Source organism: Hyperolius riggenbachi, chromosome 4, assembly GCF_040937935.1.
Source record: "Hyperolius riggenbachi isolate aHypRig1 chromosome 4, aHypRig1.pri, whole genome shotgun sequence".
Classification (NCBI taxonomy): domain Eukaryota; kingdom Metazoa; phylum Chordata; class Amphibia; order Anura; family Hyperoliidae; genus Hyperolius; species Hyperolius riggenbachi.
This window is the reverse complement of record NC_090649.1, coordinates 436,353,553-436,371,076: the sequence shown is the minus strand read 5'-3', so window position 1 is coordinate 436,371,076 and position 17,524 is coordinate 436,353,553. Positions and strand designations below refer to the sequence as shown.

The following is a 17,524-nucleotide window of genomic DNA, read 5'->3' as shown; positions in this document are numbered from 1 at the left end:
CGCATCTATACTGGGCAGGTGCGGTCGGCACATGACCAGCCAAACTAAGATGCTTGTACATGGCTTTCCGGAGGAGAACCACTGCACCAGTGGTTTTGTTTTACCGGGCATGCATGGACTGTATTCGTGCATGCGCAATATGCAGACATTCATACATGGATGGGAGCAAGGCCACTAAGAAGCAGAGGGTACTGCACAGAAGTGGCGGGCTTAAGGAGGATCTGGGAAACCTCTGAACTATCCAGAGTTCTCACAAACCTGAAGCTAGAAGTATATGGAAGCTGCCATTTTTATTTCATTTTAAACAATAACAGTTGACTGGCAGCCCTGTTAATCTATTTAGCTGCAGTAGCATCTGAGTCACACCAGAAACCAGCATGCAGCTAATCTGGTCAGACGTGACAATAATGTCAGAAACTTCTGATCTGATGCATGCTAGTTCAGGGTCTATGGCTAAAAGCATTAGAGGTAGAGGATTAGCAGAATAGCCAGGCAAATGGTATTGCTTTAAAGGAAATAAATATGGCAGCCTCCACATCCCTCCTTTAAAGTATATCTGAAGTGAGAGGGATATGGAGGCTGCCATATGTATTTCCTTTTTATAAAATGTCAGTTGCCTGGCTGTCCTGATGATATGTTGTGCATCAGTACTGCCTGAATCACACACATGGAACCAGCACATGTCTTCAGTCAGAGCACCTGGCCTACATGCTTGTTTAGGGTGTATGGCTAAAAGTATTAGAGACAAAGGCTCAGCAGGACTGCCAGGCAATGTGCATTGTTTAAATTGAAATAAATATGGCAGCCTCCATATCACTCTCACTTCAGGTTCCCTTTAAAGGAAACCGAAACTGAGAGGGATATGGATGTTTCCTTTTTAAACAATACCAGTTCCCTGGCAGTCCTGCTGATCTCTTTGGCTGCAGTAGTGGCTGAATCACACACCTGAGACAAGCATGCAGCTAATCCAGTCTGACTTCAGTCAGAGCACCTGATCTGCATGCTTGTTGAGGGGCTGTGGCTGCAAGTATTAGAGACACAGGATCAGCAGGAGAGTCAGGCAACTTTTTTTTTTAAAAAGGAAAAATCCATATCCTTCTCAGTTTAGGTCCCCTGTAAGTATCTAATTTAAAAAAACAAAAAACCTTTCCTTCCTCACAGGTTTGCTTTAATAAAGGAAACAAGCTAAAAACATCCTGTTGGTAACAAAGCTAAAAACATCCTGTTACGTTGAGTGAAATAAGGGCCTGTTTCCACTATACCTAAGCGAATCCCCACAGAAAAAAAACGCCTATGAAGTTGCATGCGATTTCGCATGTATTTGCGTTTTTTTAATTTACAGGTAGTCCCATGTATTTGTGCATGTATTTGCGTTTTTTTAATTTACAGGTAGTCCCCGGTTAACGAACGAGATAGGGACTGTTGATTCATTCTTAACCTGAATCTGTTCTTAAGTCGGAACAATGTGCTATCTCTGTCCCCTGTACCTCCTCTGTGCCCCCCCTTTGCCTCCAGTGTCCCCCTCTGTGTCACCTCTGCCCTCTGTGCCTGCTTATACAAGTTTACAAGCCATTTTTTCTTTGGATTTTTTAAAATCGATTTTCTCAAAAAAGTCCAACTTGAAATTTTTGGGGGGGCTTGTTCCCATGGAAACACTGAATCCATGCAGTTTTGTATCGACAGGTTGTTCGTAAGTCGAGCGTTCGTAAGTCGGGGACTACATGTATTATATTTCAGGGGCGTAACTAGAAATCACTGGGCCCCCCTGCAAAACGTTGGGTGGGGCCCCCTCCCCCTGCACACTGAATAGGGACTGTCTAAAAATCTTTGTCTACAAAACTTTGTATGATTCGTTATTAGTGGCTGAGCAGAGGCAGTCATTAGAACAATTGTGCACAGAGCAGAAAGTTTTTTCTCTCCTTGCTCTTAGCTGTCAATCTCTCAGGACAGGGCCCCCTGTGGCTTCTGGGCCCCCCTGCAGCTGCATCCCTTGCAGGGTCTATTGTTACGCCCCTGATTTTACCGTCTCCATTCATTACTAATAACTTTCGCATACGTAAACTCGTACGTGGCAATGCATATGCGTGAACGTGAAGCCGATTAAACCATGCAGAAAATTCTGACAGAGGCAGGCATTTTTTTTTCCGCCTGCAGGAGTAAGCTAATTTTGTCTGTAATGGAAACAGGCCCATTGACTTGTATATGTCATGCGAATCTGCATGTAGAAAATGCATGCAGATTCGCGTTATTTTCTTAGTCGCTGCTGACAACATGTTCTCCTTTGCTCTACTTTTCTGAATTTGGAAAATGTATCATAGTAAAAACAATACCTGTACCTTTCTTCCCCTCCTCCCCTGCGCCCGGCGTGGTTCCAGAGGACTGCCTCGGGTCTGGGTTTGGCTGAGGAGTCACAGCTGCTTTGGCATTATTTGCTTTCCCTTTCTTATCGTTCTTTGTGTTGTCACTGGAAACATCGGCAATGTCACTCTGTAATGAGAAAACGATTGGACTGTGATACAAACTTTGACAACCCAACAGATATGACTGCTCAAACCTATTTTCAAAACAACTTTACTGAACTTTACTGTATCAGTAGCACAACTTACTGATGCAACCCAAAAACCAATGTCATAAGTTTAAAGCAAAACTTTAAAAAAATGTGTACAGATACCATGTCACGTATGTGAGTTATTTCTCATTCAGTCTGCAGCAACGAAGACTTCTTCAACGCCCGTTAGTAAGAACAACTTAAAGAGACACTGAAGCGAGAATAAATCTCGCTTCTTGTCTCATAGTCAGCAGGGGCATGTGTGCCCCTGCTAAACCGCCGCTATCGCGCCGCTAAACGAGGGTCCCTGACCCCCCAACCCCCCTTCAAAATCAACGACCAACTTGGTCGTAGATTTTGCTGCTGTTGAGGCAGGGCTAACGGCGAAGGAAGACTGAGAGGGGCGGGGGAGAGGCGGAGATACGCGCTGACAGACGCGCAAGAGGCAGGGCTGCGGCGGTTAGCCCTGCCTCAATCCGGAAGAGGGGATGCGCTGTTCGGAGGGGATTTTGGGGGGTAAGGGACCCCCGTTTAGCCGCGGGATAGCGGCGGTTTAGCAGGGGCACACATGCCCCTGCTGACTATGAGGTCTGAAGCGAGATTTATTCTCGCTTCAGACTCTCTTTAACACCCTGGGCTAATTTCAAAGGAATTAGGAAGAGATCCCAGACATCCTCCGTCACCTCCTCCAGACAACCTGCAACCTGGACCAACTAAGCTCATGCTGAAATGCCCTGGCCTGTTTCAACCAAAATTTCACAAAAAAGTCAATTGTTCTCTGCAAGCAGGATGGTTTCCTTTGTCAAAAAACCCTCAATGGATCCAGACGCAATGAGCAGCTACAAACCTATCTCCATCCTCCCCTTTTTGGAGAAAGTTATTGAAAAGGCTGTCTATCTGAAACTTGAAGCCAGGCTCTCAGCAAACAACATCTTTGACCCTGTACAATCCAGCGTAAAGAAACTCCACGGCTGTGAAACAGCCCTCGCCCAAGTCTGCAACAATCTGCTCATGGCAAGGGACAGAGGGGAATGCTCCACCCTAATACTGTTGGATCTCTCAGCAGCTTTTGATACAGTTGACCATGAGCTCTTGCTCAACAGACTTGCTGTGTCTGAGAGAAAACAGAGAGTATGCCTAGGACCTGTCATGTCCAACCCTACACCTCTAGAATTTTTAGTGCCACATGGCTCAATCCTATCCCCGCTGCTATTTGAAATCTATATACTACTACTTGGTACAATTAACCAACAACATGGCCTAATGTACCACTGCTATGCTGATGACACGCAGCTATACTTGTTCTTCAAACCTGGTGGAACAGACCCTACTCCAAAAATTAATTCTTGCTTAGCTGAGCTACAGGAGTGGATGAATGACAACTGGCTGAAACGGAATGCTGACAAACCTGAGGTCCTTGTTGTCCAAGGCCAACGCCTGGCATCAAAACAGCTCTATTGTAAATCAACACCAATCAGGATGGGAATTTCAAACATAAATAGCTCCGACCTTGTGCACAGCCTTGGTGTGCTAACTGGCACAAAGGGTAGGAGAGCGACAGTCTTTAGCCAGACTACAATGGCTGTTACTGACTGTGCTGACATGGAAATTGGTGGAAACCTGCTTTTTAAAAAGCCGCACCCTTCAGAAATGTTTACACTGCTAGGCAGACAGCAAGATATCTTAACCATTGACTTTAATTGCTTCCAGTGCTGCGTGCAAGGCATGTTAATGCACTGCAGCTTCTGTAAAGTACTTCCGTCGCATCGCACCTCAAATGGGGAATGTCCTATTGGTTTAAGTGACTACTGTGGTGAGGTGCGCTATGTGGAGGCAACACAGAGCATCCCAATGTGAGTGTAGACGTAGCCTACATTCTATGCTCAAACAATTGACCCAATTGCTGCATTGAGTACTTACAGTTTCAATACCCATCGCCCTCATTTGGTCCGCTCTTTTCTCAGTAACAGAAAGAAACTTCTTTGGATCTGATAACGCATCAACAATATCTACAAGTAAGAAGACACAGGCAGTTATGTACTGTAGATAATGGATAATGCCCAGTTAAAATCAGACACAACCAAAAGGTTTTGGACTAGTCCATCTGCTCATGGGGGTTTCTCTGGATTTTCTTTGTTTTCAAAAACATTTCCTGAATGGCAGTTCCTAAGTCTCACTGGCAAAATAGTGTGCAAGTGAGTAAGGAGGCTTGCTGGTATCTTACCATTTTGTCAGTTATACTTAGCAACTGCCATTCAGGAAATGCTTTTGGAAACAAAGAGAAAACCCTGAGAATCCCCATGAGGAGATGGGCTAGTCCAAAACTTAGTCCCCAAAAATGTAACTGCTTACTTTTAAACTATTAATTTTAGTTACAGTAGTCACTGAACCCGTCAGTAGTGTTGATATCCGAATCTGGGATTTTTCATTCTTGTATGAGCAGCTCCGTTCTACTGCACATGTGCAGCCATGCTCGCACGGCCACCCTCATAACAGGAGAGGAGTGCGGCCCCGATGTGGAGAGGGGCCACCGTCAGTAAGGGGAGACATTAAGGAACGGAGCGAAAAATACAGAGGCGCCAGTAGAATAAAAGTAGTACCAATTTAAAACCAATTAAAACATGGGTGGCAATAGTTCCCAGGGAACAGAGGCATAGACTACTGCTTCGTTGCTCCTGCTTGTATGTGTTTTGCCTGAGGAAGCGGGCTTGGGACCCGTGAAACGCGTTGCAAACTATTTGTTTTTTGTTTGGAGTACTAAATTAATTAAATTATTACTTTTGTACCACACAAAGTGCCGTTTTGGTCTTCTATAGGGTAGGCAAGTCCACCATTGCCACCCACGTTTTAAATTGGTACTACTTTTATTCTACTGGCGCCTCTGTATTTTTCGCTACGCAATTATCCACCTGGTGGATGGGTGTGGACACCCTTTCTTCTTCACAGAGAGCGACTTTTTAGCCTGAGCGGGGACAGGTCCAATCTCCCCGTCTGCGAAACAAATGGTTGCCTGATCTTGGCAACCCACCTTTGTGAGTATAACTTTATAATTTTACCTTTTACCTCAACTAACTTACAATAATACACTATTGGGGGCTCTCGATTGTTTCTTTTCTCTTCCTACATTAAGGAACGGAGGGAAGCCTCAATGAAATCCTGCAGCTTTCCTCGCTTTAGGTAAATATATCTTCAAGAGCCCCAGCTTTGGTTTAGGTTCCCTTTAAAGAGAAACTCCGACCAAGAATTGAACTTTATCCCAATCAGTAGCTGATACCCACTTTTACATGAAAAATATAATGATTTTCACAAACAGACCATCAGGGGGCGCTGTATGACTGATTTTGTGCTGAAACCCCTCCCACAAGAGGCTCTGGTACCGTACGGTACTCTGGGCAAACTGCCACAATGTAACAATGACACACACAGGAAATGGCTGTTTATAGCTGTCTGTTAAAGCCAGAACAGCTACATAATCTGCCCACAGTAACAATGTCACCATGTAATACATGTCAGAATGTGAATCTGGGAGAGGAAAGATTTTACAATGAGCAAACTCTGACTAAATCATGTATACATAATTATTGTAAAAATTAAGCACCTTTTTATATTAAATTATTTTCACTGGAGTTCCTCTTTAAGCACCAAAGCTAGAAAAGGGTCATAGGGTCATTGTCCACGTCGCTCTTCACTTGATTCCGATGGTTCCTCCTTCTGACTTGGAAGATGGAAGCATCAGAGGTACATTAACTGTAATGCGGACCTCAGCCCCGTGACCTTCTTCACTAGCTTTGGTGCTTAAGTGCAGTGTACTGCATAATTCAGGTCTGCGAATTAAGAAACTCAAATTCGAACACCAACACTACTCATCAGTACAGTGGATATGGGGCAAAAATACGACCATTCCTGGTCTATATTATTATTATCTTACCTCCAAATCCATCAGGAACATACGTCTTCAGGACAATGTTACAGAAGATGGTGGGCAGAGATGTAGGCTTGTTGCCTTCATTCCGCAGAGAAATGTGCCGATACCCAGCTTGAAGGCCATCCAGCGGCAATATCCTCTGGCCTATCAACTTATTGTTGTCGTCATACACTCCAATCCTCAACACAGCCAGGTCAGGCAGGATAACCTGAAGAAACAAGGACCGTTATCAAGTTATTGAGTTTCATTTCAAGTGAATGAAGTGGATTTGAGAAGTTAGGTTCAGAGGAAAACATAAGCCTAATTTCACAAAACCACAGCAAAGAGCAATGCCCTAACATTGGAGTCAATAGATGGGAGGAGTCATACACAACCTTCCCAGAAATGACCACTGGAAGTAAAGTGGGCCGCTACACTGACACGCTGGCCCACCTGCAGAACAAAATGGAAATAAATCTGGAAGACCATCAGCATCGTTGTTAGCTTATCAGACAAATGGTGCCCATACATGGTAGACGTTTTTCATTTTTTTTCTTGATTAAATAACGGTGTTCGATTATTCCGTTAGATTAAATATAAAGATTTCGTTTTCTTGATCGAAAAAAAGAATTATTTTTGACTTTCATTCGATTCGATTGTTTTGGTCGAATAAACGTAAAAAATTGTACCATGTATGGGCACCAAAAGTGTAGACAACCACAGTAAGCAGTGGAATAACTATTTGTTGCATTCTACACTGTAACCTGATCATTGGTTATTGTAGGTTGTGCCCTGCCCGTGATGATGGGCAGGAACACAGGAACCTACAACAACCAATCAGCGTCCAGCTTACTATTTCTTTGCATGTTGGGAATAAGAACACCGCTCACCTTTCTGAATACAAATGGCTCCTCATTGTAAACTGGATTCAGACCGTTGTTTATGACCATACGTGTTCGGAACTCCTTCCGTATTGTGTCTGTTGGCAGTCCATACATGTCCACCTCAACATATGTTCCAATTTTCTTGTCTGATAGAAACTGACCAGATATGACCTAAGCAAACACATTAAATACAATTAAATCTTTTTGACACAATATTAGGACTGTATTGTGTGTGCTTAAGGCTGGTTTCACACTGTAAACCGGCAGTAGCTGTGCGATCGAATGATCACAATGCAATGCTAAAAATAGCCTTTGGGGAGTTCTGGTGTTGTGTCTTTTTACGCTGCCTGTTGATTTGCGCTGCCCCGCATGCGCAGTAGGAGACTGTGCAGCCACATTTCCTATTGAATGATGCTGCTGGTGGTAAAATACTAAATATCTCCGCTCTCACACCTCTTACACTCCCCAAATCTTCAGGGTAGGGTGGGAACCCCCAGAAATACCTCTATGCCAAATTGCAGCCCCCGAGACCCGCTGGTTCCCGAGATAGGTTTCTGTAATCTATCTCCTGAACCAGCGGGTCTCGGGGGCTGCAATCTGGTATAGAGGTCGTTCGGGGCTCCCCTCCCTACCCTGAACATTTGGGGAGTGTAAGAGGTGTGGAAGTGAAGATATTTAGTATTTTACCTCCAGCAGCATCATTAACTTCACACTGAGCATGCGTGCTACTCAGTGTGGAAGGGAGCTTCCGGGCAGCACAATCAGACATTACACCGGGTTACTACACGGTAATCCCCCTTTTGGCTAAAAGCCACACAGGAAGTGAGACTCTCTAGCGCTCATTTCCTATTTGGCTATTTGGCTGCAATGGCGATTTGCTTATCAGTGAGGTCTACTTTATTCCCAAAAAGGTACTAACAAGACAGAAGCTGTCACTTGCATGCCTGATAATTAACTCTTTTAGGCAGAAAATAAAAAAACATGTTTTGCACTGTACATACACATCGTTATCATCATGTCACACGTTGCCTCGGGTATACGTTAACCACACTGAAATTAATATTATATTACATATTATTATGTACTAGTCCTATAGTCTGTTGAATAATAGGTACTAGAGAACTGTCGCAAGCACAAACTCCCTATGCGCACCCCCAGAACCCACATGCATGCAGCCTGCTGTGCACGCATGTGCGCTAGCCGTGACGCGCACCTCACCACAAAGGCCACAGCACTGCGCCGTGTAGGGTGTATGTTACTTAAGGAATTGTAAACACATCAATTTTGAAATTCAAATCATTGTCCAATTCTACCTCATGAAATCATGCTGTATGAGAACGTACACGTTCGTAGTATTCTAAAGCTGTTTGCCCTCATATTACATGGAGGTGGTAAAATTAGCCAATCATTGGCCAAAGTAAAATTTGCTGTGTGTTCGCACCCTTGAGTCAGGTAGAGACTTTCAAATATCTTTGGCCAATCACTGACTTGTTTTACCACCTCCATGTAAAAGGAGGGTTTACGTCCACAACCTTCTCATACTGTAGTATTCAAAATCAGTGCTACGTGTGACCAAGCGTCATATAGACGCGAAACGGCCCTCGCTCCACCGCTTATTGCCTGACACCCACCTCCTGCACCGATAACCCCACATCTGCTGGACACGTAAGCGATGCTAAGCATCAAAACAATTTCACACTTGGACTTGAATTGAAGTGTTGCTTATGCCTGTTTGTGAATATTGCTGTCATCACATGCCATTAAATCCAAAAGACGGAAGGTGCACGCTTGTTTTCTTTTTTCTTGTGGACAATATTGCTATTGAGGATTTCTTCTTTACTGAAGCGGAGCACACATCTGGGCAACAGCTTATTCTATACAGTGCAATGTGTTGCAGGGTTATAAAATCATATTTGCCATTGTAGTTTCAGAGCTCACTAATGAAGTATACTGGGAACTGCCACACACCATCTATTCTTTTTTTCTTGTTTTTCTGAAGTCAATATCAGTTGACCCTCATACTACGTGGATGTAGTAAAATTGGTCAGTGATAGGCCAAATATAACTGAAAGTGTGTACCAGGCTTTAGGATTGCTGGAGAGGTATTAGTTTTTTTAGCTATGGGTTTTCTCTTTGCACTATGAGCGGAGTGCTACTTTATGATAATTCCACATTTGCCATACCTGAACAGAACACGTAGCTGCGATGACTCCATCCACCGGAGTTTCAGAGAACGGGTCAAATGTTCTGTCGGGACGCCGCATAAAGTCTGGCTTTAGGAGGTAACTAGGAGTAAAAAAAATAAACCATAAAACTGTGCTTTTTAGATGATCAGTTATAATAACCACGTTCAAACTGCTTTTCACGATCTTCTCAATATACATTTTAGATGCTATTCTTGTACATTTTAGGTACTAATGAAACCTTACTGATTTTTATTGTTTTGTTTTTCTTTTTTGTACCCGACTTCAGTGCACTCTCAATTATTGCATACTAGGAAGTCCAAACCCTCTAATAACCCACAGGTGCAGTACTCACTAATGGTGTGTACGATCAGCCAAGCCACAGACAGAACAAAGGAAAAAGATCTGCAGGTTTAGATGAGAACTAAAATCCGGTATCTTTATTTGAAACTGACAGACGCAAACACAACTACCAGCCAAAAAGAACGTAAGGGGGTGATATGTCTGGTACACACAATGCAATTTTTTGTCAGATTGACAGTCAAATCGATTTCTGATCAATTTTGTATAGAAGTGGTCGGAGAGTTGATCAGAAAAATGATCAGAAATCATTTCAGACCTGTGCAGAAATAACTGATTCCACCGTCAATCTGACCGGAAATTGCATGTGTGCCACGCATTACAGGAGGAGTACTTCACCAAATAAAACTCCAAAGTCTCTAAAGTATTTTTAACCCATTATGTCTTTATTTATTTATTGCATTTATAAAGTGCCAACATATTACGAAACGCTGGACATTAGTTACGGTTACAAGCAATATTTAAGGGTGACATACAGCAATAAGACAATACAGGAATACATGCAAACCAGATCACGCAGCACTGTACGAGTACAAGGTAATGCTTGGTCAGTCACTAGCAAGGAGCATGGGGATTAGGCAAGCTGATTTCACTCAGATCCATAGGATGGGTGTACGGTAATGGAGGTGCGTGATCAGGTAGGAGACACGAGGAGGAGGACCCTGCCGAAAGCTTACAATCTAGAGTAGCTTTAATAGAGTTAGAACTCGTGGTGCTATAAATCCTAGGAATGCTTTGATCTCTCTCTCTGCTAGCAGAAAATAAAGAAACCGAAAGCAGAAGTCCACTGTTATTGTCTCACACTGCCCCCTGGTGACAAGTGGCCATACATACACATTACAGCAGTACTAATTAGAGGCAAGGAAATATAACAAATAGAAATATAAAAAAGTGCTAAAATAAATTGGCCTGGAGCACTTTCAAACCTCTAAATAAATTGGCTGCTAAAGAGTTAAACGTCCGTCAAATTACACATTTGCCATGTTGTAGCCAAACGACATGACCAGCAATCAATATCAGGCTTAAAGTGATCATCTGAGCCTGCAGATGGTTTTCCTTTGTTCTGTCAAAAATTCCAATTGCCATTTTAAATGAACCCATACTAAAAATGTATTATTAAATGGAAAATGTATTGTAAATGTAAATGAAATGTATCACACGGCAACATCTTTAATGCTGGCAGGTGATGTCTGTGGAAGGAGATGCTGTTTTTTTCCCATTTGGAAGCTGTTATTTCCCACAATGTAACAAGGCTCCCACAGTGTGATGATGTCAGCACCAGGGTGCTGACATCACACTGTGGGAGGGGTTTCACAACAATATCAGCCATATAGCGTCCCCTGATGATCCGTTTGAGAAAATAAAAAAAAAGATTGCTCATGGGAAAGGGGGTATCAGCTACTGATTGGGATGAAGTTCAATCTTTGGTTACGGTTTCTCTTTAAAGTTAAAAAAAAAATCGATTCAATTACACTGCCATAACAGCTAATAAACACTCCAGTCTTAAAGGACCACTCCAGTGAAAAAAGTAAGCTGACAGAACCAACATGTTTTGGTCTAGTCCATCTCCTCATAGAGGATCCTCATTCTTTTCTTTGTTTTCAAAAGCATTTCCTGAACGGCATTTTAACTGGTTTAAAGGGGCACTATGGCGAAATATTTTAAAATTTAAAATATGTGGAAACATAAACAAATAAGAAGTACTTTTTCCATAGTAAAATGAGCCATAAATTACTTTTTTCCTATGTTGCTTTCACTTACAGTAGGTGTTAGAAATCTGACAGAAGTGACAGGTTTTGGACTAGCCCATCTCTTTATAGGGGATTCTCAGAGATTTATTTATTTTCAAAAGCACTTAGTGAATGGCAGTTGCTCTGTCCAACTGCCAAAAAGCTGTGTAGCAACCAGGGAAGCTGGCCAGCATTATTGTTTAAACCCTTTTTAGAGAATATCTTTATAAAGAATAAAAGCCTTGCTGAGCATCCCCTATGAAGAGATGGACTAGTCCAAAACCTGTCACTTCTGTCAGATTTCTACTACCTACTGTAAGTGACAGCATTATAGGAGAAAAGTAATTTATGGCTCATTATATTCTGGAAAAAACATACTTTGTATTTGTCTATGTTTGCACATATTTTATATTGTACATTTTTTCGCCATAGTGCCCCCTTAACTACCGTGTTTCCCCTAATTTAAGACAACCTCTGAAAATAAGACCTAGTATATATTTCGAGTATGCTCAAAATATCAGACCTACACCTAAAATAAGCCCTACTGACAGACCTGCTGTCACCCTTCCGCTAAGCTGAGCCATCCGCCCGCCCGCAGGCACGATTTACCTCCCCGCTGCTCCGGCTCCTGGCCCCTTTCTGCAGGAAATACACATCCTTCTGTTTATTTGCACCATAATTTACACCGCAGATTAGCGGTGACGTGTGGTAAAGGCAGCTACTGTATCTAATAAGAGCGCTGCCCTATACAGGAAGTGATCTCTGTTTATTTCCTGTATAGGGCAGCGCTCTTATTGGATACAGTAGCTGCCTTTACAACAAGTCACCGCTAATCTGCGGTGTGAATTATGGCGCAGATAAACAGAAGGATGTGTATTTCCTGCAGAAAGGGGCCAGGAGCCGGAGCAGCGGGGAGGTAAATCGAGCCTGCGGGCGGGCGGGCAGGTGGCGCAGGGAGGAAGGGGGAGAGCCAGTCTGCTTCTTAGAACTCCTATTAGGGGGATCGGACTCTGCAGGAGGGGGCCAGGAGCTGGAGCAGAGGTGGTAAAGCAGGCGGGGGGGGGGGGAGAGGGGGAGAAGAGTAGGTCTGCCGCTTAGGACTTCTAGGGGAATCTGCAGGTTTAACAGCCACTAAGGCTTATTTAGCAGCAAGCAGAGGTTAATCTGGCTATATACACTGAAGGTGATGGCTACCCCTACAAAAATATAAGACCTCCCCGAAAATAAGCCCTAGCACATTTTGGAAGAGTAATTTAATATAAGACAGTGTCTTATTTTTGGGGAAACACGGGTAGTAAGATACTAGCCAGCCTCCATACTCACTTGCACACTATTTTGTCAGTTAGAATTAGCAACTGCTGTTCAGGAATTGCTGTTGAAAACAAAGAATCCCCCATGAGGAGATGGACTAGTTCAAAACCTGTTGGTTCTGTCAGGTTTTAATTGCTTAGTTTTCTTGCTGGTATGGTCCTTTTTGATTCCATAGAATGGCCTTATCTGTGGGAAATATTAAACAGATATGGGTTTGGAGATAACTTTACCAAATGGATTAAAGCTCTATACCAAGCTCCCAGGGCAAAAATTCGCACCGGAAATAACATCTCTGAGTCATTTCAATTACAACGCGGTACCCGCCAGGGGTGTCCATTGTCCCCATATCTCTTTGCCCTGGCAATAGAGCCCATGGCTATTTTAATCCGTGATTCTGATCACATTCATGGGATCCCAGTGGGGTGTATAGAAGAAAGGATATCACTATATGCAGACGATACTTTACTATACCTAAATGACCCAGAGAACTCTCTGACCTCGGCTTTGGACATCATTACAACATTTGGCTCTTACTCAGGCCTTAGGGTCAATAAAGATAAGTCTGTCATCATGCCACTTGATGAAACTCAGCCCCAAACACTGGCGAACTCAGGGGGCTGTTCCGGGTGTCTGGAACCTCCCCCCTGCACTGAGCTGTGTATTCAGCCAGGGAAGCCCGCATAATATAAACAGCCTCATTCTCCCTCCCTTCTTACTTCTGGTGCTTCCCTCCAGCTAATAGAATGAGAGAGGCAGCTGAGCTTCCCTCACAACCCTCACAAGAAGATGCAGCCTACAGTGAGAGAATGTTGATTATGGAGTCCTGGACTCTCCACAGCACAGAAGTGTCAGACATGATGAAATTAGAGTGCAGGCAAGCTGGTAAATATGCACAGCATGATGCAGAGCTTGCCTGGACTCAGGGTCCGTGTGCAAACATCTGTCTGGTCTCTCCCCATTGTTATAATGACTGCATGTGTGGATAAGGTGTGGAACTGTGGATAACAAGCTGAAAAGTTTTTGACAGTCCCTAGACTCCAGGAGGGCTTCTTTCTGACTTGTGTGAGAGACTGACAGGGACAGGAGTCCGATTACAGGCAAGTAGCCTGTGTGATGTGGGACTTCAATACAGATAAGTTCTCTGCTCCATCTCCGGGGCTATTCTCAATTTCTCCACTCCTCTCTCTGGGCTAGTGCACGCCAAAATGACAATAGCAATCGCTAGCAATTTGTGAGTGTGATTTTGTGAAGTGATTTTCAGAGCGATTTTTGAATGAATTGCTCAAAAACATGCTACATGCAGTATACCTGCGATTTTGAAAAAATCACAACGCTGCTGTGGGAACACCCACATAGGGTAACATTAGCCAAGCGATTTTCAAATCACTGTTGATTTGAAAAACGCTCAGACCCTCCCTCATTCACCTTTGTTTCCCTCTTCCCCTAGTGCTGGCTGGCTGACTGTGTGTTCTTGTCTTACAGGAAAGCTAAATAAAAGTGCAATCCTGGTGAGGCAAAATAATATTATTTAGTATTTATGTAGCGCCGACATCTTCCGCAGATGCATATATCCCTGCATCATATGGGTATCGCTTGCGCTATGTGAAACTATGTAGCATATTCCACTGAATTGTCCAAACTAAGTCTATCTCCTGTTCCTCTCTTGGGGAGTTGTGCCAGCGCTGTCCCCCGTTCACATTTGCTGCTACCAAAAGCCCTCAGAAACACTCGTGTCCTTGAGTACTTCCAAAGATAGGCAGCTCCGTAATACGCCAGCGCACTTTTGTGCATGGGCAGCAGTGTTCTCCCCAGGATCAATCAGCCGGGCGGAGCGCCCAGGTAAGATAAGTTACCGCCCGGCTGATGAAATCTCTGTCGCTGCGAGCCGCACTCTTCACTGACAAGTGCCCGGCTGTCAGGATGTGCTTCTTCCCCTCTGCACATGAGATCTCGTGCTTCCCGCAGCGAGCTCCTGCACTGATTGGCTCAGCGCATGGTAAGAGGTGTGACCATAGCGCTAGCTGCCGACTGTCACTGCAGAGTCCAGACTAGGCTCGTGACTGTGTAGTGTGTATAAGCTGTGTGGGGATGTGCTGGGCAGAGACTAGAGGCAGGCAGAGCGCAATCATTGACCGGCTGAACGTGTTAATTTATGTGCACGAAGTTCAGCGTATAAAGCGGGACGGAGCAGTTCGGTGGTCTGTGATTTATAGCACAGGGGAAAAACACGTGCTGGAGTCGTAGGAGAGCTGACAGCGGGATGGAGAAGTGTGGTGGGCTGCGATTTATAGCAGGAGGATCCCGGGCAGGTCATGGTGAAAGATGGAATGCTGTGTGGAGTCAGCCACAATGTAAACTGCAGACTTAACTGTGTGAGAGCCAGTGGCTGTGGGAGCACATAGCTCTCTTGTTATATATGTGTGCTTGTGTCGTGAAAGTCCTGTGTCCTGACTGCAATCCTTCATAATCATAAATAAATCTTTCCTGGACTCCTATGGGTCTGTTCTGCCTATGCAAGCCAGGGAGGAGCTGATATATATCACACAGTGCGAGACCCCTCCTCCATACAACCCAAAGAAAGATGGTTCCCTGTCCATTTGCAGCAGCCAGTCATGTACACTCAATCCACTAGCAACACAGTGTGAGGCATCTAGTATGAACCCCTCACCCACAACACCTGCACCAAGGGTGAGATCTCCCTCCCCACCTGATAGCTGTCAGTGGTATTATCTCCACCCACATCCAGTAGCACTCGGCGCAACCTTCTCCCTCACCTAGTATTACCCAGGGTGATCAAAATACCCCACCTGACACTTTTTGTGATCCTCTACAACAGGGGTCTCAAACTCCATTTGCGTCCCTTGATACAATATTTTGTGGCCCTCGCCGGCAAAAGCTTCCTTATAGTTCGCTTCAGTGCTCCCAAGTAATCCGCCGCATCCCCGCCGCTAAACGAGGGCTGCAGAGCCCCCAAATCGCCCGGGGGGCAATCCGCCGGCATTTCCTGGAAGGGGCAGAGCTTTTAGCTCTGCCCCTCCTGACGTCAATCGCCACACGGATCGCCGCCTCTCCCCGCCCCTCTCTGTGAAGGAAGAGTGAGAGGGGCGGGCAGGGGCGGGCAGAGGCAGCGATGCGCCGCGATTGTGAAATTCCTTATGCGGCCCAGCCTCATCCTGACTTTGCCTCCTGCGGCCCCCCAGGTAAATTGAGTTTGAGACCCCTGCTTTACAAACACACACTTGTCCCAACTCCCCAGCAAACCAATCACCCACCCACCCCGCGTGACCCTCTCCTCCACTCAATGAGCCCTTACTTCCCCACCCGGCTACTTTTTCATGCCACCCGGCTGGCAAAGATTTCTGGGGAGAACACTGGGCAGTATGGAGCCACCTGTATTCGGAAGCACTCGGGACATACGTGCTTCTGGACCTTTCAGGAACCCCCCCCTTAAAAATCCTGCGTTTGCCCCTGCCAAACGCCATCTAACTCACTACAATGGGTCTCCGAATTTAAGTACCTGGGCATCTTAATAACAAACTCTATACGTGATTACACTAAATTCAATATTACACCAGTTGTAGAGGCCTTTCGAAAGAAATCCCAAACTTGGAAACAGTTGCCGCTCTCACTCATTGGGAAAGTAAATATATTCAAAATGATCTTTCTACCTAAATTCTTATATGTACTTCGTAACTCACCAATTATTATCCCCAAAAAATTCTTTAAAACCCTACACTCTCTAATCTCAACGTTCATCTGGTCGGGCCAAACCCCCAAAATTGCCCTGTCTACATTACAATTAGGCTCTGACCAAGGTGGATTGGCGCTCCCCAATATGCAACTCTATTACTATGCTGCAACATTAGTCACAGCCAGATGGTGGCTCTCTCAGGACCAATATAACCCTGCTGTAGTTACGGAGGCGGCATGCTTGGGATCTTACGAAAGACTCACTCTCCTGCTGTATAGAGGTACTACCAATGATGAACGCTGTACCATTCCAATGCTAACGGTTTGTAAAATCTGGAAAGAGGCGGTTAAACACTTAAGTGTAGATAATTATACCTCTCCACACGCTCCCATATGGGATAACCCTAACCTACTGCACTTCACTCAGATCCCAGATCCTAAGATGTGGGCTAGGGCAGGAATTAAAAGTCTACACCATATTATTAAGGACGGTTCTTTATTAACCTTTGATGAATTAAAACAAATGTATTCCATTACAAACAAAATGTTTTTCCGTTACTTGCAACTCCGGCATGCCTTTGCGGCCCAGTTCTCTGGCGGCGCACCTGTATTGGCTGTGCATGATCTTGAACGCACTCTCTTGACAAAACACTTAGAAAAATCCCTATCTGTGATTTATTCAGTCCTTATGTCTAAAAACAATGAAAAAATCCTTCGCTGTCAGGAAAAATGGAACGCAGACATTCCAGGACTGGATGATACTGACTGGGAAGATATCCTTGAAGACTTTATAAAAGGCCCCATCTCAGCCAGAGACAGGCTGATCCAGGTCAAATTTTTGCATAGAACCTATCTAACCCCGTCCAGAATGCATCATATCTGTAACGCTAACAGTGCGCTATGCCAGAAGTGCT

General features: G+C 44.4%; 1 protein-coding gene across 17 annotated transcripts in view; it reads right to left on the bottom strand.

Moving 5' to 3' along the window:
- The window catches only part of PLCB4 (phospholipase C beta 4), a 459,946-nt gene that overhangs the window by 77,371 nt on the left and 365,051 nt on the right, over positions 1-17,524 (bottom strand). For 12 of the 17 annotated variants that reach the window (XM_068232509.1, XM_068232508.1, XM_068232514.1 and 9 more), the window contains 5 exons: positions 9,520-9,622; positions 7,343-7,507; positions 6,477-6,681; positions 4,469-4,557; positions 2,331-2,487 (listed from right to left, as the gene is read on the bottom strand). In XM_068232509.1, the coding sequence (XP_068088610.1) occupies positions 2,331-2,487; positions 4,469-4,557; positions 6,477-6,681; positions 7,343-7,507; positions 9,520-9,622 (719 nt within the window). The remainder of the gene's footprint in view (positions 1-2,330; positions 2,488-4,468; positions 4,558-6,476; positions 6,682-7,342; positions 7,508-9,519; positions 9,623-17,524) is intronic. The other 5 variants (XM_068232526.1, XM_068232516.1, XM_068232518.1 and 2 more) reach the window with 1 other exon arrangement.